Genomic DNA, 18,529 nt, shown 5'->3' with positions numbered 1-18,529 from the left:
GAGAGGCGCTATCCCCAGGATTTTCCGTCATCTTGCTGTGTTTTGGTGAGGATGATAAGAAAGCAAAGAAAAGGATGCTCTCAGGCTGTGGCAGCGAGCAGGTCCCTTCGCTCCTGCTGCCTACGGAAGCTCGGAGGGTCCAAAAACTCGTTTGCTTTATATTCTGTTCATCTGATACAAGTGAATAGATAAAACCGCTTTTGTCAGATGATAATAATAATGATTATTAATTGAAATGTAATTTACAATACACTCTTATTTCACAAGGCAGTGGAAAAACAGAAAAAACGCCTAAAAAGAAGAAAAAAAACTTATGAAGCAGCACTTTAACTATTTTTTTTTTTTCTTTAGCTCGTCCTTAGTTTTGCTCCCTGAGCTGCGTAACAGGTCTCCTTGTTTCTCTCTCTGAGTTATCACCTAACACTTTTACTCTATTTGTTTATTCTGGTATCATAATAATATTCACACATAAGTATGGTTTGTTCGTTATTTAAAAGTGTCTGAATAATAACAAAGTTTAAACGAGACAGAACAAAATACAAATTTATGTTTAGCCTATTTTGTTTTTACATAATCTTATCTTGTTTATACAGAAGTAGATATGCTAACCCTGCCTTCTAGGTTTTGTATAACCTCAGACGGACCTTTTACAGGATTCATTTCAGTATTTTAGCATTTGATGATCATATTTTTTAAAGTTTGCGTAACAGATTGGAAAGTTGCTCCCACTTACCTCGTTGGCAGACTTGGTCATTGGGTCTTGGGAAACAAAGACATTTGTTTATTATATTTTAGATTCTAAAACACCTGGCATCACAGTAATATTCACAAACATTTTTTTTTTAATCAAAATAGTCTAAACAACAAAGTTTATCTATACTCTTTATATCACTGTGACAAGGTGTTTCCCAAGGTAGTACAAACATGAAAGGCTAAATACAAAACAATACAGACATAAAACATGCTAAATCAACCTTATAATAATTTTATTTAACCTCAGATGAACTTTTTAGAAGCTTTTGTCCATGCTTTATACAGACTATTTGTTTATTATATTTATTTATTAGACTTTAGATTATATATATTGTAGATTTGGTTTACTCTTTGTTCTCTTTGGTCCCATTAAATTGGAGAGAAGCTTTTATTCATTTGGTATTAAAGTAAAATGCCACTAAAAATCTGGCAACAAAATAATACTCACAAACATGGTTTGGTCTTCATTAAAAAATAGTCTAACTATACAGACATAACACATTTCAAAGGTTAACTGTAGCATTTTGTAGGATTGCCCTCCCTCTTACTCGTTGACTAGTTGGTCATGGGGTCTTGGTTGACTAGCTCTTGGTCTATTTGTATATATTTGGTCATTAGATTGTACATCATATACTCTTTAAGTTTAGTATGGTCTCTTTAACTTGGGGAAAAGATCCAAGTCATTTACCAGATGTGAAATTCTTATAAAACATCTGGCATCAAAATGATTTCGACTAATATGATTTGGCCAATTTGGTGTATTCTTATTGGATATAAAATTTCTGCAGTGAACATTTATGGGGGAAATAATAAGAGAAGAAAAATTACAATAATATGAGAGAGAAAGATGAATGGATAGAAAATCTATATTAAATTTTGGGGGGAAAAACTTAACTGTTGCCATGCTTTCAAGTGAAGTAGTAACAGAGGATATGGGTAAGTGGTGTGTACAGTACCAGTGTTTTCAGTACAGATGTCGTGGTTTTCTGTGCCATCTAGTGGAAATGTGAAAAAACTGCAGGTCGACTCCATAGAATCAATACCAGTAGTGCTCAGATCAATGTCTAATACCTGGGGCAGCAATTAAAAAAAAAGAATTGCAAAGCACCGTTCAAGACGACTGGACTCTTGGATACAACTAAAAACGGGACAGATATCAGAAACAAGAACTTGATTGAACCATTTTATTTTCTCGAGGACATTTATGAAGCCAGAAGGAAGATCTGTTTTTCTTATCATACACAATGTCAAAAACAATTAGTTATTTTCTGATCACCATCACATCAACATAATAAACACACAGTACCAACTACAGTCACTGAAAGCCAGGGGTTTGGTACAGAGCCTGGTTTACCAAAGGCATCTTGGAGTTTGATCTAGGTTGAATTATAAAACCATCATAAAGGCAAAGATGATCTTGCAGCTAAGACACCTTTGGGAGGCCAGGTCTAGATATACTTAAGTCTATTCAGTTTCCCCATGTTAGATTCATACTCTGTTATACTCTCTTTCAGAACTTCATAAGAACGGTCAAGGAAAAATTACAAGGAAAGATTTCAGACAATTCACAATTAGCCGTGGTCTGTCATCTCTGTGGAATGATGCATCAAGAACAAAATGTGTCTCCAAACATGTCACCAAAAACCTTAGACTCAACATTGCAGCATTTTGCACTCGGTGCCCACATCCACATTATTCTACTGGCAGCCAAAGGCTCAGAAAAATAATCTGTTTAGCCAGATTTCTAAGTTTACATAAATGGGATACAGCACTGTACACTGTACAGCAACCAGCTGACAAGAACGTTCATACAAACTAAGATTATAAAGCTTTAATGGTGGCTTCGTGAAGCAGCACGAGTCTAATATTGTCTGCTATTCAATGTGCACCCTACACACACACGACTCACTTTTAAACACATACATGAAGGAATCTTTAGGAATGTTAGAAAATAATAATTTGGGAACACAGGCATGAAGTTAACATTTGATAAAATATTGTCAAATGTATGTTAACATGTACATTCAAAACAAGACAGTTTAATTTAAAAAAAAAAAAGAAAAGAAAAAAAAAGCAATATGAAGATTTGTAGAATTAGATTTTTGTGTAAAATAAGGATATCAAAAATCAGTATCCATAAAGCTGATTATGCACTGGAGTCCATAGTTTTTACCCAGAGTTTTGGGCACCAAACCACCTGAGATTGCTTAAAATACAAGTCAGTGGACCAGTGCATTTATACAAAATTATTTTCCCAAAAGACTCACTTGTTCAACAAAAGGTGATGTTACAGCAACTATTAATAGTTAACAATTAATATTGGGTGTCAGCTAATACTAGTGTGATGCCCTCTAAAATAAACTCCACTTTCCAGTCTAAGAGAATGTAAGGTTGAACAAATGTGTTGAGAAAGAAAGGACAGCGGTTTTGACTTTGTTCATATGTGACCTGACACATCAGGTTTCCTAAAACCAGCTTCAAGCTAAAGTCATATCGTAAGCCTGTTAAAGTTCTCTGTGCACAACACTTTGGACAAATGGTCATTTGAATGGTATTCTAGTTACCCACAATCATTTGGCTTCCCCGTCTTCCGATATCTGATTTATTGTTGTAAAAACTACCGGAAAGGATCACAACATGCATAAAACTAAATCCAAAGGGAGACTCTAGGGAAAAACAGGGAGTTCTGGATGGCAGCTATGTTCAAGAGGCTCACGGGCTTCAAATGTAGAAATCTTAGTGCTATAACATTTTCAGGAAATTAGGAAATGAATGACAGGATGACATATTCAGAGCAAATCTACTGCTGTGATCCGACTGTATTTGGCCTCCCAAAAAGCATATCCAACTGTCCCGTTACCTTACTAATGATTCCAGATCAGTACTCTAATTCAAAACTTTATAGATTCTCTGTGACTTCTACAGTAGGAGGCCTGACAAATACTGTATTTGGGCCACTGTGTGGATTAAGGACCACTTGCTTATTAGCAAAGAACAGATGCAAAAACAAAAACTGACAGACCAGGCTACAAACACAATGGTAAACACCCTCATGCTTCACAGGAAAAAGAAAAAAAAAAAAAAGATCATGTATCCAGTGTACACATACACACACACACACACACGCACTCACACACATATATATTTTCAAATACTCTAGTGTGATTTTTAAGTCATCATTCATCCAAGAGTGGTCAGAAGAAATTATGCCTTGTAAACGACCCAAGCGGTATACAACTTGATGGATGCGCCACAGCTGCAAGTTGTCGTCAAAGCTCTTAAGACTACAGACTCCTGATAAGCAACAGACGTTAATGTAAAATCCTTCAAACCATGTACATTTCTGTTTGTACTACTCATTTAGCTCAACCTTTGCAAATATACAGGGCTCACTCGGAATCCGAAAGCCACAAAAACTGCACCGGTGTCACGTGAGTTTTCCTCCTCAACCTTTATCTTTGAGACAAAAGGAAGCGCCAACAACTCTTGCATGAATGATGGTTAAAAACAATACCAGGCAAATAGAGACATTTAAATAATTTACGATGTATTTACACAATAATCCATCTTATTTCCCAGCAAGGTCTTTTTTTTTTTTTTTTCAATCTTCGTTGTGTGTGAATGCATCCTCTAGTCACCCATCTTTACTTTCGACGTCTGTGGGAGAAAAAACAAAACAAAACTGTTATTACAGAATTTTAAATGCATACACAACTGGAATCACTGTGTCAAAGAAACACATCTATCTAGACCATTGTGAACATAATTACTGTCTTTGCACTGACATCTGTAAAACATCTGTCAAACCATGAGTAGATTCCTCCTCTAAGGGAAAAAGAATGACTATGAAAACATGTCTCATTCACCTGCAGAATGGCTACAATAACACCAAACAGGCCAATGGCACTGCCAAATATTTCCACAATGAGAATTTTCACGAAGAGGCTGGCGTTCTGGGCGTCTGCCAAAGCTGCTCCGCTGCCCACGATGCCGACACAGATGCCACAGAAGAGGTTAGAAAAGCCTACAGTCAGACCGGCTCCAAACATGGAGTATCCTAGTCGGACGGAAAGCAAATCAGAGTCAGATATTCGTAATCCAGAAGTTGAATGTGTGTATATATATTGTGAGAAAGCCCAGCGGTAGAAACAGCACCACCCAATGGACTACAGAGCATAACCACGTGTGCATGTCAGGACATGCCCAGCCTCGTTAAGGAAGCTGTGAAGCTGCAGGAGAAACAGACTCTAACTGACTCTGAAGCTGAGTGGACTCTGTGTGTTTTGATGCTCTGTGTGCGTTCTTGAGGAGATGTAAGTGTTTTATTTCTTGTTTCTGGATAATTATTCATTGGGTCTGTTATTATTATTGTTACTACTGACGGTTTAATTATTTCCGTGTTGATTGTGTTACCTTAGCTAACGTTAAATCGAATTGTTCACAGTGTGTATATGACCACGCTAATTTTCCGGTATTGATAATTACGTAGTTCTGTTAAGCTAACGTAGTAGTTTATTGAGATGTTTGCCTGCTAAACCGTGTTAGTAATTTCGTATTGTTTGTTTATTTTCAGACCACACACACCACACACACACATCCAGGTTATGTTCATGTCAAGCAACTGGCATTAAAGTTGAAGAACTAGACCTCTCTTTCTCCGAGTCCTGATTCTCTTACCGGAATCAAAGTCCCTGATCTGCCGCCTCAACCAGCTTTAATTTATAGAGACTCACCCCTCAAACATGTATATATATATATATATTAAAAATGTTAAAATTGTCTATATTTTTTGAGGTGGATATTTCTTTTATGACCTGCATTTTAGTAGCTTTATGTCTGCTTTCTTACCAGCTTGGTAGTTCCTTGCTCCAATGGTCTCGGGGGTTGTTCCACTGAAGTTCTGTAGGATGAGAGATTATCTTTAAAACCAACCAACCATCATTGCTGTGGTGTCTAAATCCTGTCTCTTATACACATCTAATGCATTTGTGTAGGATGCACTTAAGAGATTAGGTAACACTTGTATAAAGCTGCAGTCATACTTTGACCAGTACTTACAAATGTTTTGGCATTGCTGGCTGGTTTTAAATGGCCACTACATTTCTCCACGAGGAACGCAACTACACAACCATTTCTGCCAAGCATTTCAGTATACAGATTAGAAATTTAACAAAATACAACAAAAATATCATTTTTTGTTCAGCGGCAATATTCAAGTATGTTCAACTGGATAATCCTGCACAGCTGAGCAGGTACAGTATGTGTGTATGTAACTTAAACAGAGATAATAAAATATCAGATAAATGAGAAGTAGATCAAATGGAACTGAATGGTTTTGTTCTTCAGTGAGCCTACCTGACCAAATTCTTAGTCTTGATTCGTGGAGCCTTGACACCACCACCAATGATGCTTGAGCCAGTGATGTAAATTCCCCTGAAAAACAAAAGCAGCAATAAGTACATCTTTAACATCACAGAAAACTTAGTGGGAGAACACAACCAAAGATGTACTGATCATTTAATCTTCTATTACTGCTCTGGAAACCACAGGGATTGATAAGTTAAGTGCTACTTAAGGTTTGCTAATAGCATTTGACTTAACTGTAGAAGACCCAATTTACACATATTACTGGACGTCCTTGTGCTCAAAATTACAGCTGTAAACAGGGCTGCTTGATATGCAAAAGAAATCATATTGCAATTATTTGGCAGATATTGCGATGGCACTTTCAGTTGGAATGGTCGTTTTTGCATTTCATTTTCACTGAAAAAAATGTAAGAATGATGATGATGGGATTTTTGTTCAGCCAATTCTGCTTGATGAATCTGCATCAGATGATGTCTGTGACAGAGCTCTTTGGCTGGCGAATCAAGAATTTCACCCACTTAGTTTTTCAATATATATATATATATATATATATATATATTTTTTTTTTTTCAAGTGACAATGGGCTGACAACAGCAGAGCAAAGTGAGGCAAAACTTTTTTTTTTTTTTTTTTTTTTTTTTTTTTTTTTTAAAAATCAGAAATATTTTCAATTTGAATCTCAAGTATATAATGAGACTGTTTAATCAGATTCTAATGGTGTGGGTAGTTTTTGTTCGTCTCTCTGCAATTTGGTTTGGTAGTACAGACGGTAGTGTACATGCATCTCAGTCGTCTGCATGTCCTCTGCTGTAGTCTTTATGATGTGTTCAAGTGCAACTTTTAACGGAAGATGTGAGGCAGCTGAAGGGTCTGCATGAGTCAAGCTTTTTCAGTGGCAGTTCCTTGAAGTCGACTTACAATCCAGACAGTAAATATTTGGACAGTGACAAATTTTTGTTCTTCAGACACCGTTCTTCAGACATCTTCAGCAAGCTCAATTTGAAATAAAATAACTGATACTACGTTCAAGTGCCAAGTCTCAGCTTAAATATGAGTATGTTTCCATCAATATAGAAAGGAATATGTGGAAAATATAGCCCTTAAATCCACTTTAATTTATTAATTAATAATAATAATAATAATAATAAGTTATTTTATTATAAATTGTATGCAAATGAACAGAACAGACAAGAAAAATGTGGAACTGTCCAAATACAGTCTGGACTGCAGTTTGTCAGGACCACTATGAAGCACATAAAATGTAAAAAATACAGCTCATCAAAAGTCTGTGTTATTGTATAATGTAGTGTGAGGGTCACTGACATTATCGCTTATGATTCAGCAATTAATTTTGGAACTTATAAAGGAACACAACCCCACCCAAAGGAAACTCAAGAGTGTTCCTGTATTACTCATTTTCAGATTTTCCAGTTCCACATTTACACATAAGGTTTTTTCCTGAGTGATTCAAGAATGAGGAAATTATTAGATGAATTAATGTTGCATTTTAGGCTGACAAGTGCCACTGTATCTGCATTACACATTAAAAATACCTGACAGATGGCTATAGAGTACTCTTTAAACAATGTTCCTTGTTAAGTACTCACCAGGCAGCTCCCACCACAGACAGAGAGATGGCCAAGCCAATACCCAGATTGGCCCACATGAAAGGAGAAGTCTCTGTCAGGAACCTGTGAGTAAAGAAGTACAGCTGATAAAGCTACTTTATGTGGAAACACTAGCAGTGTTTAGATTCAAAGAAATAACTATAGCTCAAACATTAGGAAGAACAGAAGATTACAGAGGCCATATTTGGTTTCACTGACAGTTTAAGAAGCAATTTCTGTGAAACATGTTCAATTTCAAGTATAGTAAAACCATCTGACAGTTATTTTAAGGAATAAAGGAATCACAACATTGTTATTAAGGGAAAACTGAATATCAGACATTGTATTAATGGCTAAGCCACTGGTGTCCTCCTTGTAGTGGAATCCAGGGCCAACATCTGTTAATATATTAAGCATGCATGAGATACAGACTAATTCATTAATGACAATTTCTCAAAGTCCAGATGTACTTTGGCAAGCTACTAGATCTGGAAAGAAATGCAGCTTTCTACTGTTCACTGCAGCATACTGTTTAATATACTACTGTATTATATTGTATCTGTATTAAGAATATTGGGTACATTAAATACACATTTACCTCCTACATGTAGTCATTAGTTAGGATTATACAAACCATGTTAACAATCCAAGTCTCTGAAAGCACAATTACATTTTCATAAGTTTTTATACTTCCACTATAATTAAAAAAAAAAAAGTGTATTTTGCCACCAACTGTCATGTGAAAACAGTTTATTGCCACCCTACCAAACTATCAAAGAAAGAAGGCTAGCCCTGAATCTGTCACAGCAATTCAAAGGCAAAAATGGATCAACATAAAGCTAGTATTTGTTAGTAGCACTACAGATGTGCTGCCTTACACTACTGCCTTGCAATTGTGCAATCTGAGAAAAGTCAAAGTAGTTTTGACACTGCCACAATGTCTGTTAAGTGGTTATTTCAATCTCTAAACAGCCCCCAACTCATATGCCGCCTTTTTCTGAAGGCTTATACCATTCCACTGACAAGGTGGACTGATCAAATCAAGCAAACATACCAAACTCACACTTTTAGGTTGTAAAGTGACACAAGAAAACTTGCAAGAGCTTGAGCAGTCCTATTTGGGCCAGTGCGGGAGTCCTGAATTTTGTATTGTTTTGTCCAAAAAGTTATAGCTACTTTTTATAAACCTGCAGAGAGAAGGCTTGTAATGGATTGTTACTGGGTTTGTGCTCTTGAATCCAGCCTTTTCAAATGATGATGTCCTGTGTGTGTGGCCAAAATTAACTGCCCCATTCATAGAAAAAAACAACACACACATTGACAATAAAGTAAGAGAGGCTGAGAAGAGTTCATTTATTTCATGTAAAAGGTGACAATGAAAAAATGTGACTAGAAGTGAACATTTTGGTCAAAGGACCATCCTTAGCACAACTTAGAGGTAAACTAATTCTCAAGACATAAACAGGCTACCAGCCTTTCAAAAAAATAATAATTTACCCTTTTTGCATCTTTAGAGCTTCTTTTACTTTTTCATCAGTGCATTTGTGCCAAGACTACTTACCATGCCACATCAAAGCGGAATCCAAGGTCAAATATGGTATAGCAGATACCTAAAGAAACCAAAAAATGTATTAATTCCCATGTGGAGGTGTACAAAGATCTGCCATAAGTGCATTTACAAGTAAGCTTGATGTACGTGAAAGAGGTAAACCCTTAGTATAGACATTTGCTGAATGTTAGTGCATTAATAGACTTTTCCTTTGCACCGTGCCTTATGCAGAGTCACATTAATGTGCTAAAGTCAATGACAGAAGTTGCACCTTCAGTCTGATACCTCACTCTCACGTGAAAACTGCTGCAGTTCCTTCCTAGGACCGTTTCAAATCAGTCAGCTGTATGCACGACCAGCTAACCAGCTAAAGTTAGCTTAGCTTGATTAAATGACTTAAAGCTGTAGAATGATATGGATCCAATAACCCATAAGAACACACACTGAATTAAGAATCAAGCCTTAATTAGACACCAGAAATCAATCGCAAACATTGCCGTTCAGCGTTTGAATATCTGACATTTTCTGCGGCAAGCAGTTAGCGGTGAGCTACCGGGCATTAGCTAACATCAAGTTTCCGCTAGCGAAATGCTAACTTAGACACCAAGACATAAATGCTTGTCTTAAATTTTAAAGAGTAGAATTTTGATAACAAGCAAAGTCAAATCGTGTTCTGTCCTCTAATTACTACCATGCATGAATAACCTTATATCCAGCTGGCAAATTTACCTGCCAATGGAAGCTAGCAAACAAAATGGAAACAGTCGTAACCATTCTGGTCCCATGATTTAGCCAGGTCCCTAATAATAGCTGTCAAACGCAAAAAACGCGTTTTTCCGCAAAGAACGAACGACCGACTACACTACGATTGCTGCATAAGTTAAGGAAACAGGCGATTTCATTCATTAATTTCATCATTCTCACTAATTATTGAGGAAAATATATTCTTACCAACGATTAGTATGGTGCTCCAAAAGGCCAAAGTGACCCCCGTGTAAAGAATGGCGTGTCCGTTCATCATCCACTCTAACAACATCTATTCGGCGGCCTAACCTGCTGGATCAGCAAATATACCTGGCTCAAATTTAAAAATTGACGCCAGTAAGACAAAGATAGCGAAATATTTGTGTTTTCAGAAGCGCTGTGATCCGATGGAGGAAGAAGAGCATCAAAAGGAGAAGCTGTGTGGTGTCAGCTGATCCAGCTTGACTAGCATGTGACCGGGGACTCGAGGGCTGCGTTCGGTTATGTTTTCTTTGCATCTCCTAACTAGACTAAGTAGAGCGCATACCTGCGCCAAATCCAAGCAATCCGAAACGTCTGTCTGATCCAGATTATCTGGATATGGCCGCTTTGTAGAAAATCAACTACTTATGTCAGATTTTTAACAAGATCCATTATATCCTAAGAGACCGAGAAAGTGTCTTATCTCGCAAATTATTAAAAAAATGTTTGGATCCCCCTTTTCCGGATCGGCATCAAAATTTACTAGGTTCTTCTCTGGCCCATAAATCGGTTCAGTACCTATTGTGTAATATCCGGCTGGTAAACAAACAAACAAACAAACAAACAAACACGGGGGAAAACATAACCTCCTTGTAATAACAATGTGTAAAATGCAAAGTTTGCTCTCCGTCAATTCCAGTGGAGGAGAGTAATGTACAGGTAAGTGGTCTACTGTACATACTGTACGTAGCAACAGTTTTTAGATACTTGTACTTTACTTCAGTATTTCCTTTTAATGCTGTCTCTAGCTACTTGTGGTCCTGAAACAATTCAGAAGATAATATTGTAATGTTTAATCCACTCCATTTATCTAACATCTATGCAGAGTTTACGATTTCTGATCCGGGGAACGTCCCGTGAACGTTGATCATTAAATACATGAAAATATAAAATGAGATGAAATGCTTTAGACAAAAAAAGAGAAGACTTTTATTTGGCAGGATGACAACATAAGTGACCCAAGAGCACTTCAACTTCAGAGTTCACAATATAACTGAGGTAGAGTGTAAAAATTGTAAAAAAAAAAAAAAAAAAAAAAAAACAAACAAACAAAAAAACACCAAAAAACTATTAATTTCAGAGGTTGATCTGTTACATTTGTAGGAACTACGCACTCACTGTGAAACAAATACTTGTTTCAAAGAAATACTGCTTCAAACAGAAATAAGAGTATTACAGTCATGAAGGAAAAAATGAGTCCAGTTTAAATGACCCATATAATCACTTTTTTCAGTGTTTTGATATCCATAAAATGTATTTGTAGTTTTAAGTACCAAAAACCATCTCAGTGTCATTTAACATTTCCTCTCTCAGGCTTCTCTCTAGAGCTCTAGCAACAAGAGGTTGGTCAGAGGAAGGGGTCAGAACCTCTCTTCCGAATGGCTAACTGTTTAGTAAGTAATGGTGATGGTCAGTCAGCACTAAAATGAGCCAAACACATTTTGACTAAAATGCTCCAGCTGGATTTTGTGTGGAGCTACACACTGGAGCCTTAAGCTTGATTCTGTGCAAACTGCCAGAACATCTGGCAATAGCAATGCAGTGTCCAGGTCCAATGTAAAAGTGGTGTAGCATGCTGCCCCTGCCTCCAGCTTTCTCTCCTTGGGTGCTAGACCCTCCAGGCGGGCCAGTACTGTGCCATTGTGCTTTGAGGCCTGCCAGGGGAGTGTGTGGCCGCAGAATCCATCCAAGACCATCAGGGACATCAGGGAAGTGGGTGATGGGGCAAACAGGAGTGCTAAGAGTGCTTAATAGAGACTGACTAAAAATAAAGCACATTTCAGGTAAACACTTTGAGAAACCAAATTCTGAAAGGTTGGACGGTGAACGGGGCATGACGGCGGTGACTGTTTTGTTGTGACATCACAAAGTAATGGAGGTCCTGATGGCACGTTCTAGGGCAGAGTTTCTGAATACAGGCTCTGTGCATTTTATCTGTGGATTGAACGCTTTCCAAGACCTGCTTAATATTAAAAAAAGACATGAAAATCTCACTTTCCACAATATGGGACCTTTAAGAAAACCTGATGGCATTGTTGACAATGTACTGCATTGCAAAAGTGTATTTAATTCAGTTGTAGAACTCTTCACACTAGTTTTGCCCGTATAAACTTATTCTCAGGTGTTTTTTCAACTGTCACTTCAGAAAAACCTTTCTCACAACAGCTGCAATTATGTGGCTTTTCACATCTGTGCATTTTGTCAATAAACAATCATCTCATGGCAAATATAAGGTTACTTGCCTGTATGTGATCTTACATGTTTTCCCAACTGAGACACACTGAAGTATTTTCTTTTCCCCCTGGTGTTGCAGTGATGTGGCTTCTCACCTGTGTGGGTTCTTCTCATGTGGACCCATGTTCTGTAACACGACTTTCAATCTCTATGAATTCTAATGTGCCTTTGCAAGTGTGCTGTCCAGGAGAACATTTTTCCACAGGTGTTGCACGGGTACGGCTTCTCAACTGCACGGGTTGTCATGTGTATCACCAAGACTAGTTCTACACTTTTACAATGTTTTGCAAGAATATGACTTGTCATCTGTGTGGATTTTCAAATGACCATTCAATGAGGATTTGTGACTGAAGCTTTTCCCACAGGTGTGGCAGGAGTACGGCTTCTCGCCGGTGTGGATTCTCATGTGGATCACCAAAGCTTTCCGGCTTCTGAGACCTTTCCCACATGTTTTGCAAGAATATGGCTTCTCATCTCTGTGGGTTTTCAAATGTTCATTCAAATGTGATTTCTGACTGAAACTTTTCCCACATAATTTGCACAGATACGGCCTCTCACCTGTGTGGGTTCTTACGTGAACCAGCAAGGCTTTACTTGTTCTGAGACCTTTTCCACATGTTTCGCAAGAATATGGCTTTTCATCTCTGTGGATTTTCAAATGCTCATTCAAATGTGCTTTCTGACTGAAACTTTTCCCACATGATTTGCACAAATACGGCTTCTCACCTGTGTGGCTTCTCAGATGTATGATCATTTTGGACTTGAATTGAAATGTTTTTCCACAAATGTCACATTTTAAAGACTTTTTACCTGTGTGATTATCACAGTGAGTCTCTGTTGTGGCAGAGTTGTATTCATTGTTATTGTGACTTGTGTTTTTGTGACATCTCTTCTTTGGCTTTGACTCTGCATTTGTAGTTGATCCTGGGTCTACATGCTTGTTTCCTTTCTGATCTTGAATCTCAGCTACAGGAGAGTTGTGGTAAAGGAACTGGTGGTCACCGTTTGGTTCTGGTTCACTGTGGTCACTTTCCTCATAAGTAGCAGTCAACATAAAGGCATTGGTCTCCTGCTTCACTACAAACTGCTCTCCTTCCTGACTGATGCACAGATCCTCATGTTCCTCTTTAATCTGTGGAGTCTCTGGATCCTCTTGGTTCCTCTCCTGGTTACAGAACTCCTGGTCAGTGAGGACTTCCTCCTCCTTACAGACATGTTGCTGTGGGAGCTCTGGAGGGACAAAGGGACACAAGAAATAGGATAGTAATGGGATCATGGAAAAAATGAGATCTTGATTCACCAGACTGTGAAGCTGAAGGAACATTTCCACATCCAAGGACAATAAAGATTATTATTGTTAAATATTTAGAAAATAAATAAATAAAATGTAAAGAAAGGGAAAAATGCACAATAAGTACAATAGGTGCAAAACAAACCACAAGAAGCACAAAAAGCAAACAGTGTAAAACTGAAGCACGACACAGGGTAAGAAGACAAAGTTAAAATAAGTTATTCTCACAGTGGTCCTGGCATGTCTTGATAACAACAAAGAGTGCTGTACCTCTGCCACACTACTGCCCAAAATCCTCTCTTTCCATGTCTTGAAGTAAAACGTTTTTCCACCCAGTTAGAAAAACTAAAAGATTATGAGGTTCTCACGTCAACTGGTACACTGCATCAAACACCATATATGTTACATACTTCTTAAGACATTAACATGTTTGTTCTCATTTCATTATGTTAGATTGTACACAGAACCGCTAACTGACCAGACGGTGGTGTGTGTCTGTGATGAAAGAATTGAAGGAACCGAAAACCCCTTGAGGAAGCCTTGTAACTTACAAGTGTGGGATAACACTAAAGCTTCAGTGCAGTAGGAGAGATTGAAGTATGTGCTAAATACAATTTTTTTTTTCAATAAGGCAAAGAGCAAGGAGATCAGGAGAGTAGAAAGTGCTAGAAAGGCATGTTATGGTGTTTGTGGTGTTCAAAGAAGAGGTGCTCTCAGAAGAGAGATTCCTGAAGATAGGGAGGGCCACTCCTGCTCTGATAGCATTTGGTTGCCTGTTCCACCATCGGGGAACCACAAAAAAAGAACAGTCTGGACTGCGATTGCCTTGTGTGCAGGGATGGCAATGTCAGAGGAGCATAAGCCTTTATGAGTTCAGGCAGACCTCTTCTCAATGGGAAATTACATTTATTCAATTTGGACTTTGCCATGAGTGTCAAAGACTTTTTACCTGAGAGAAGATTGTGGTCACTGTTTCGATCTTCTTCACTGTGGCCATTTTCCTCATAAGTAGGAGTCAACATAAAAGCATTGGTCTCCTGCTTCAGTACAAGCTGCTCTCCCTCTTCACTGATACAGAGTTCTTCATGTTCCTCTTTAATCTGTGGAGGCTCTGGGTCCTCTTGGTCCAGATTGGAGTTCCTCTCCTGTTTGCAGAGCTGCTGCTCAGCGAGAACCTCCTCCTCCTTGCAGACATGTTGCTGTGAGAGCTCTGCACACAAGAAATAGTATCAACACACATTAAAAAGTCTCTGAGTTTATCTCACTCGTTTTTAGTGGCAGAAGTGGTTTATTGTCACTGTCTGTTCTTGGTATGCCACTCCTGTTCTACCAGCTTGTAGCCCTTATAAATGGTATACCACTCATGTTCTTCTGTCTTATACCACCTCTCATCTGCACGTACTGACTCATGTTAATACAGGCCACTGCTGATTATGATATGCTGATAGTGTGTGCACCTTTTGAACACCTTATCACTGTTAAACCACCGCTTTGACCTTTGGTTTGTCATTGCTGATCAACCAGATTATGGCACAAGACAGCCTGTCACTCGACTCGCTACTCTTCCACTGCTGTATACCACTCCCCCACAGTTTATGTCTATTTTTTACAGCCATATGCAGCTGCTGACTATTGGTTTGTCACTGTTGTGTGCCACATGGAAATGGTCACTTATGCTCCACTGGCAGGTAGTTGGAGGAGGCCCATATGAGGGAAAAAATGGTTTCAAGTGTCTCAGACAAAATATGAGCAAGCTATTGAAAAAATAAATAATAAATCAGTAGCACTTTATTGGTCTGTATTGCATGATTTTATGATAAAAAACAGGGAATGAGCATGCAATGGGACTCTAACATGAACAAGAAATTGGTCTGAAATATCTATAAAACAACATAACATGCAGCATGTCCTGGATTAGTGAAGCCTTCCGGTGAGCTGTTCACAATTTGCACACTCTATCAGCATATTATAATCAGCAGTGGTCTGCATTAATAAGAGCCATTATGTGCAGATGAGAGGTGGTATATGCCAGTGGAACATGAGTGACTCACGATCAGACATCTCAGTAAAAAGCGTGTCTGTTAGTTTTCATTAAGACCATTCTGGTTTCACAGACCTGTCATGTGGAACTTTACTTCGGGGGGTTTCAAAAGATAACCAACAGTCTGCGCTGACGGTCACTTCTTCTTCGTACTCGACGATACTCATAGAAACATTTCAAAGAGTATTTCTTCAGCAGCAGCTGTTAGTCGCTCTCTGACAAACTCTCTCAAATACTGAACAGGAGACGTCGTTGCTTCATCACCACTGAAATATTTATCTGCGACACCATCGTCTCCCTACACCCATAGAGCTTACCTTGCTAGCGCTTTGTTTACTTCCGCTGGGTGTCACATAGAAAAGTTCCGACAGTGAAAGTCAGTTAGCATTTATTTCCGTCTTCATCAGTACATACAGTAAGTGTCGCTTCATTTCACGGGGAAATTAGTTTATTTTTTCTGTACAACTACATGCAACTGATGTCTTTTCGAGCTATTCTGAAATTAGTAATTTTAAGTTTAACTTATAAGCAGGGGATCGAGAAACGAAAGAAATTACTTTCAGCAAAATGTAATTTAAAGTATGAATTGTGACAATATTCGTGAAACGGCCTCTGTCTGTAACTGAGGCCTTGATGTGCACCATCAGTGCTAAAGGAAAGCTGTGCATTGCACAAAAGGGGGAACTGTAACGGAAAAAAAATCATAAAAAACCAGTCTGATAAAACTAGCACTTATTGCCCAACATTTCCATCCTTGTATGTCATCACCAGTTTATAAATCAAGCTATTCATTAAAGAGGTAAGCAAGACTTTCTACTTCATGTATCAAATGTATAGACACACCTAAAAAGTGTGATTTCTTATTGTAATTTCCTCAAGGACATCACATCATATGTCTGAATAAAGCAACTGTTTGCTTAAGAAATTATGACCCTTGCTATCTGAAACTATATGATTGTAACAGCCACACTTGCAAGTGTAATAATAAAACTCAGAAAGACATTTTCTTGTTTATGAACCTTGTTTCTACACAATTTCCATCACGGTAGCAGTCTCTAGATGTCACTGTTGTAGTATGTATGAGTCACTACAGTGTACTGTCTTTCTTTTTTTACCACACACACTGTCTGCTACTCCATCACAGATCAGAAATGATTTAATAAGGACTAATGGCATTGAAGCACCTGAAGTCAGCTTATTGACACCAGCTTGGATTCTCTTCTTCTCCATTCAAAGACCAAATGGCTGTTGGTGTTTTTATGTGTCCTCTTACACATGCATAGGTCTTCTTTCAGCAGGAATCACAGAGCGAGATCACATTAATTGACACCAACCATCTGTACTTCTACTGTGTAAGTGAAGGGAAAACTGGTTCCTTTTGCGTCAAACTGCCACCTCTTATAAATCAATAGATTGATAAGGCTGTGTACAAGAAGGACTGCATCAATCTTTGAACGTGGAACAGGTGCTTAGACCTCAAATGTGTTCATTGAACCACCCTGGACAGAACCTGCGTGCTGGGTTACAACAGGAAACTGAATCTACTTATCTGAAACTACTTGTCTTGCAGATCTTACTGTGCACCACAGATGGCTGCAAGGTGCTCAAATGCCAAGTGTGGTTGGAAACACTTATTTGCAGTTATGAAGCAGTGAAGATTCTCTGGTTGTTCATACAAGACTGACAGATTGCAGTCAGTTGAAATGTGCTTCCTTTTTCATCTCTGGGCATTCCAACAGTCTCAAATGCTTTCTATTCAGCAGGTAAATAAAGCATCAAATGGTACTCCTCATTCCTAAGTGGATACGAAAGGCTCAAACTTTTATTGCTTAAGAAATTGCTTTAAATTGCCATTAAAGAGTAGATACAAGACCATCAGTGAAGTGTGTTTTTATGCAGCCTTTCTGCAGAGTAAAGTCTCTTCCATGTTTATTAACAGTTGTTGAAATTTTGAATATAGTTTATTCTGTGTTTATTTACAACTGTTGAAAATTTTTTGCACCTAACCTGAGGCTGTTTTTCTCTCATCCAGCGGCCTCCCTGCTCTTAACCTGGCTGTCAGTCTGTATGGTAAAGTCAGGGGTTCTGGGTGGTGAAAAAACTAATTTCTAAAAATGGCCTTTATATTTGCCCACACTTTTTAAAATATCTGATTTGTTGTGATGATCTCCACCCATGAACTCAGGCCAAACAACATGTTCCTCCATGTCCCCCAGGTTTATGCCATGGAGGATCAGGATTTTGGCATGTCTAGACTGCCAACTGAGAAGTGCGTCATGACTGAGCGCCTGGCTGAGCTCAGAGAGAAACCAGCATGGAAAACCTTCTTCTACCAGAGGACATTATTTGGTGAAATACTGAAGCCAGTTCCTCCACTGGTCATCATTTATTAATTTATGTAAATCGAATCGTCATTAATAAATCACATACAGCTGTCTTCTGTTCATGCTGTAACACCATTCTCTTCATTAATTATCCAGCATACACACCACTCACAGGAGCGCTTGTAAGAACATCTGCTTTTGGATAGATTTGTCTTTGCTGCTGTCCATAGGGATGGAAATCGAGAACCAGTTCCAATTGAGTACTGGTTCCAGATTGTCTGAACCATATGAATCTTATGCCTTTGAGCTTATCTATTCCTTTTATCAATGCTGGCATGCTTTTTCTGACATGCATGC

General features: G+C 38.3%; 2 protein-coding genes and 1 long non-coding RNA gene across 4 annotated transcripts; 1 reads left to right on the top strand and 2 right to left on the bottom strand.

Moving 5' to 3' along the window:
- Positions 1-1,923: 1,923 nt before the first annotated feature.
- atp6v0b (ATPase H+ transporting V0 subunit b) lies at positions 1,924-10,492 on the bottom strand. The gene is given in 7 exon segments (XM_023408983.2): positions 1,924-4,410; positions 4,620-4,810; positions 5,602-5,753; positions 6,109-6,186; positions 7,728-7,811; positions 9,289-9,337; positions 10,228-10,492. Coding segments are annotated over 7 exon segments (666 nt in total). The 5' UTR covers positions 10,313-10,492; the 3' UTR covers positions 1,924-4,383.
- Positions 10,493-11,187: 695 nt separating this feature from the next.
- On the bottom strand, positions 11,188-16,202 carry LOC111656994 (uncharacterized). Its single transcript, XM_023408941.2, has 3 exons — positions 15,924-16,202; positions 14,757-15,017; positions 11,188-13,746 (listed from the first exon to the last, which is right to left on the bottom strand). The coding sequence occupies exons 1-3, from the start codon at positions 15,928-15,930 to the stop codon at positions 12,791-12,793; spliced, it is 1,224 nt and encodes a 407-aa protein (XP_023264709.1). The 5' UTR covers positions 15,931-16,202; the 3' UTR covers positions 11,188-12,790.
- A 67-nt stretch (positions 16,203-16,269) lies between these two features.
- LOC147818971 (uncharacterized) lies at positions 16,270-18,290 on the top strand. 2 transcript variants are annotated; one of them, XR_015437426.1, is made up of 3 exons: positions 16,270-17,611; positions 17,881-17,918; positions 18,065-18,290. It is a non-coding gene; the product is annotated as an uncharacterized LOC147818971 (long non-coding RNA). The 2 variants fall into 2 exon arrangements; XR_015437425.1 differs by having other exon boundaries at positions 17,881-18,290.
- Positions 18,291-18,529: the final 239 nt, after the last annotated feature.

Source organism: Seriola lalandi, unplaced genomic scaffold, assembly GCF_002814215.2.
Source record: "Seriola lalandi dorsalis isolate HSWRI2012SDOR001 ecotype SW California unplaced genomic scaffold, Sedor1 jcf7180002054377, whole genome shotgun sequence".
Classification (NCBI taxonomy): domain Eukaryota; kingdom Metazoa; phylum Chordata; class Actinopteri; order Carangiformes; family Carangidae; genus Seriola; species Seriola lalandi.
Note: the sequence above shows the minus strand (reverse complement) of the source record. Positions and strands in the feature narration are given on the sequence as shown.

Excerpts from the sequence above, each read along its gene's own strand:
- LOC111656994 (XM_023408941.2), bottom strand. Across the intron at positions 13,747-14,756 it reads TGACCACAATCTTCTCTCAG|AGCTCCCACAGCAACATGTC; the intron begins GTAAAAAGTCTT and ends TTGTCCCTCCAG.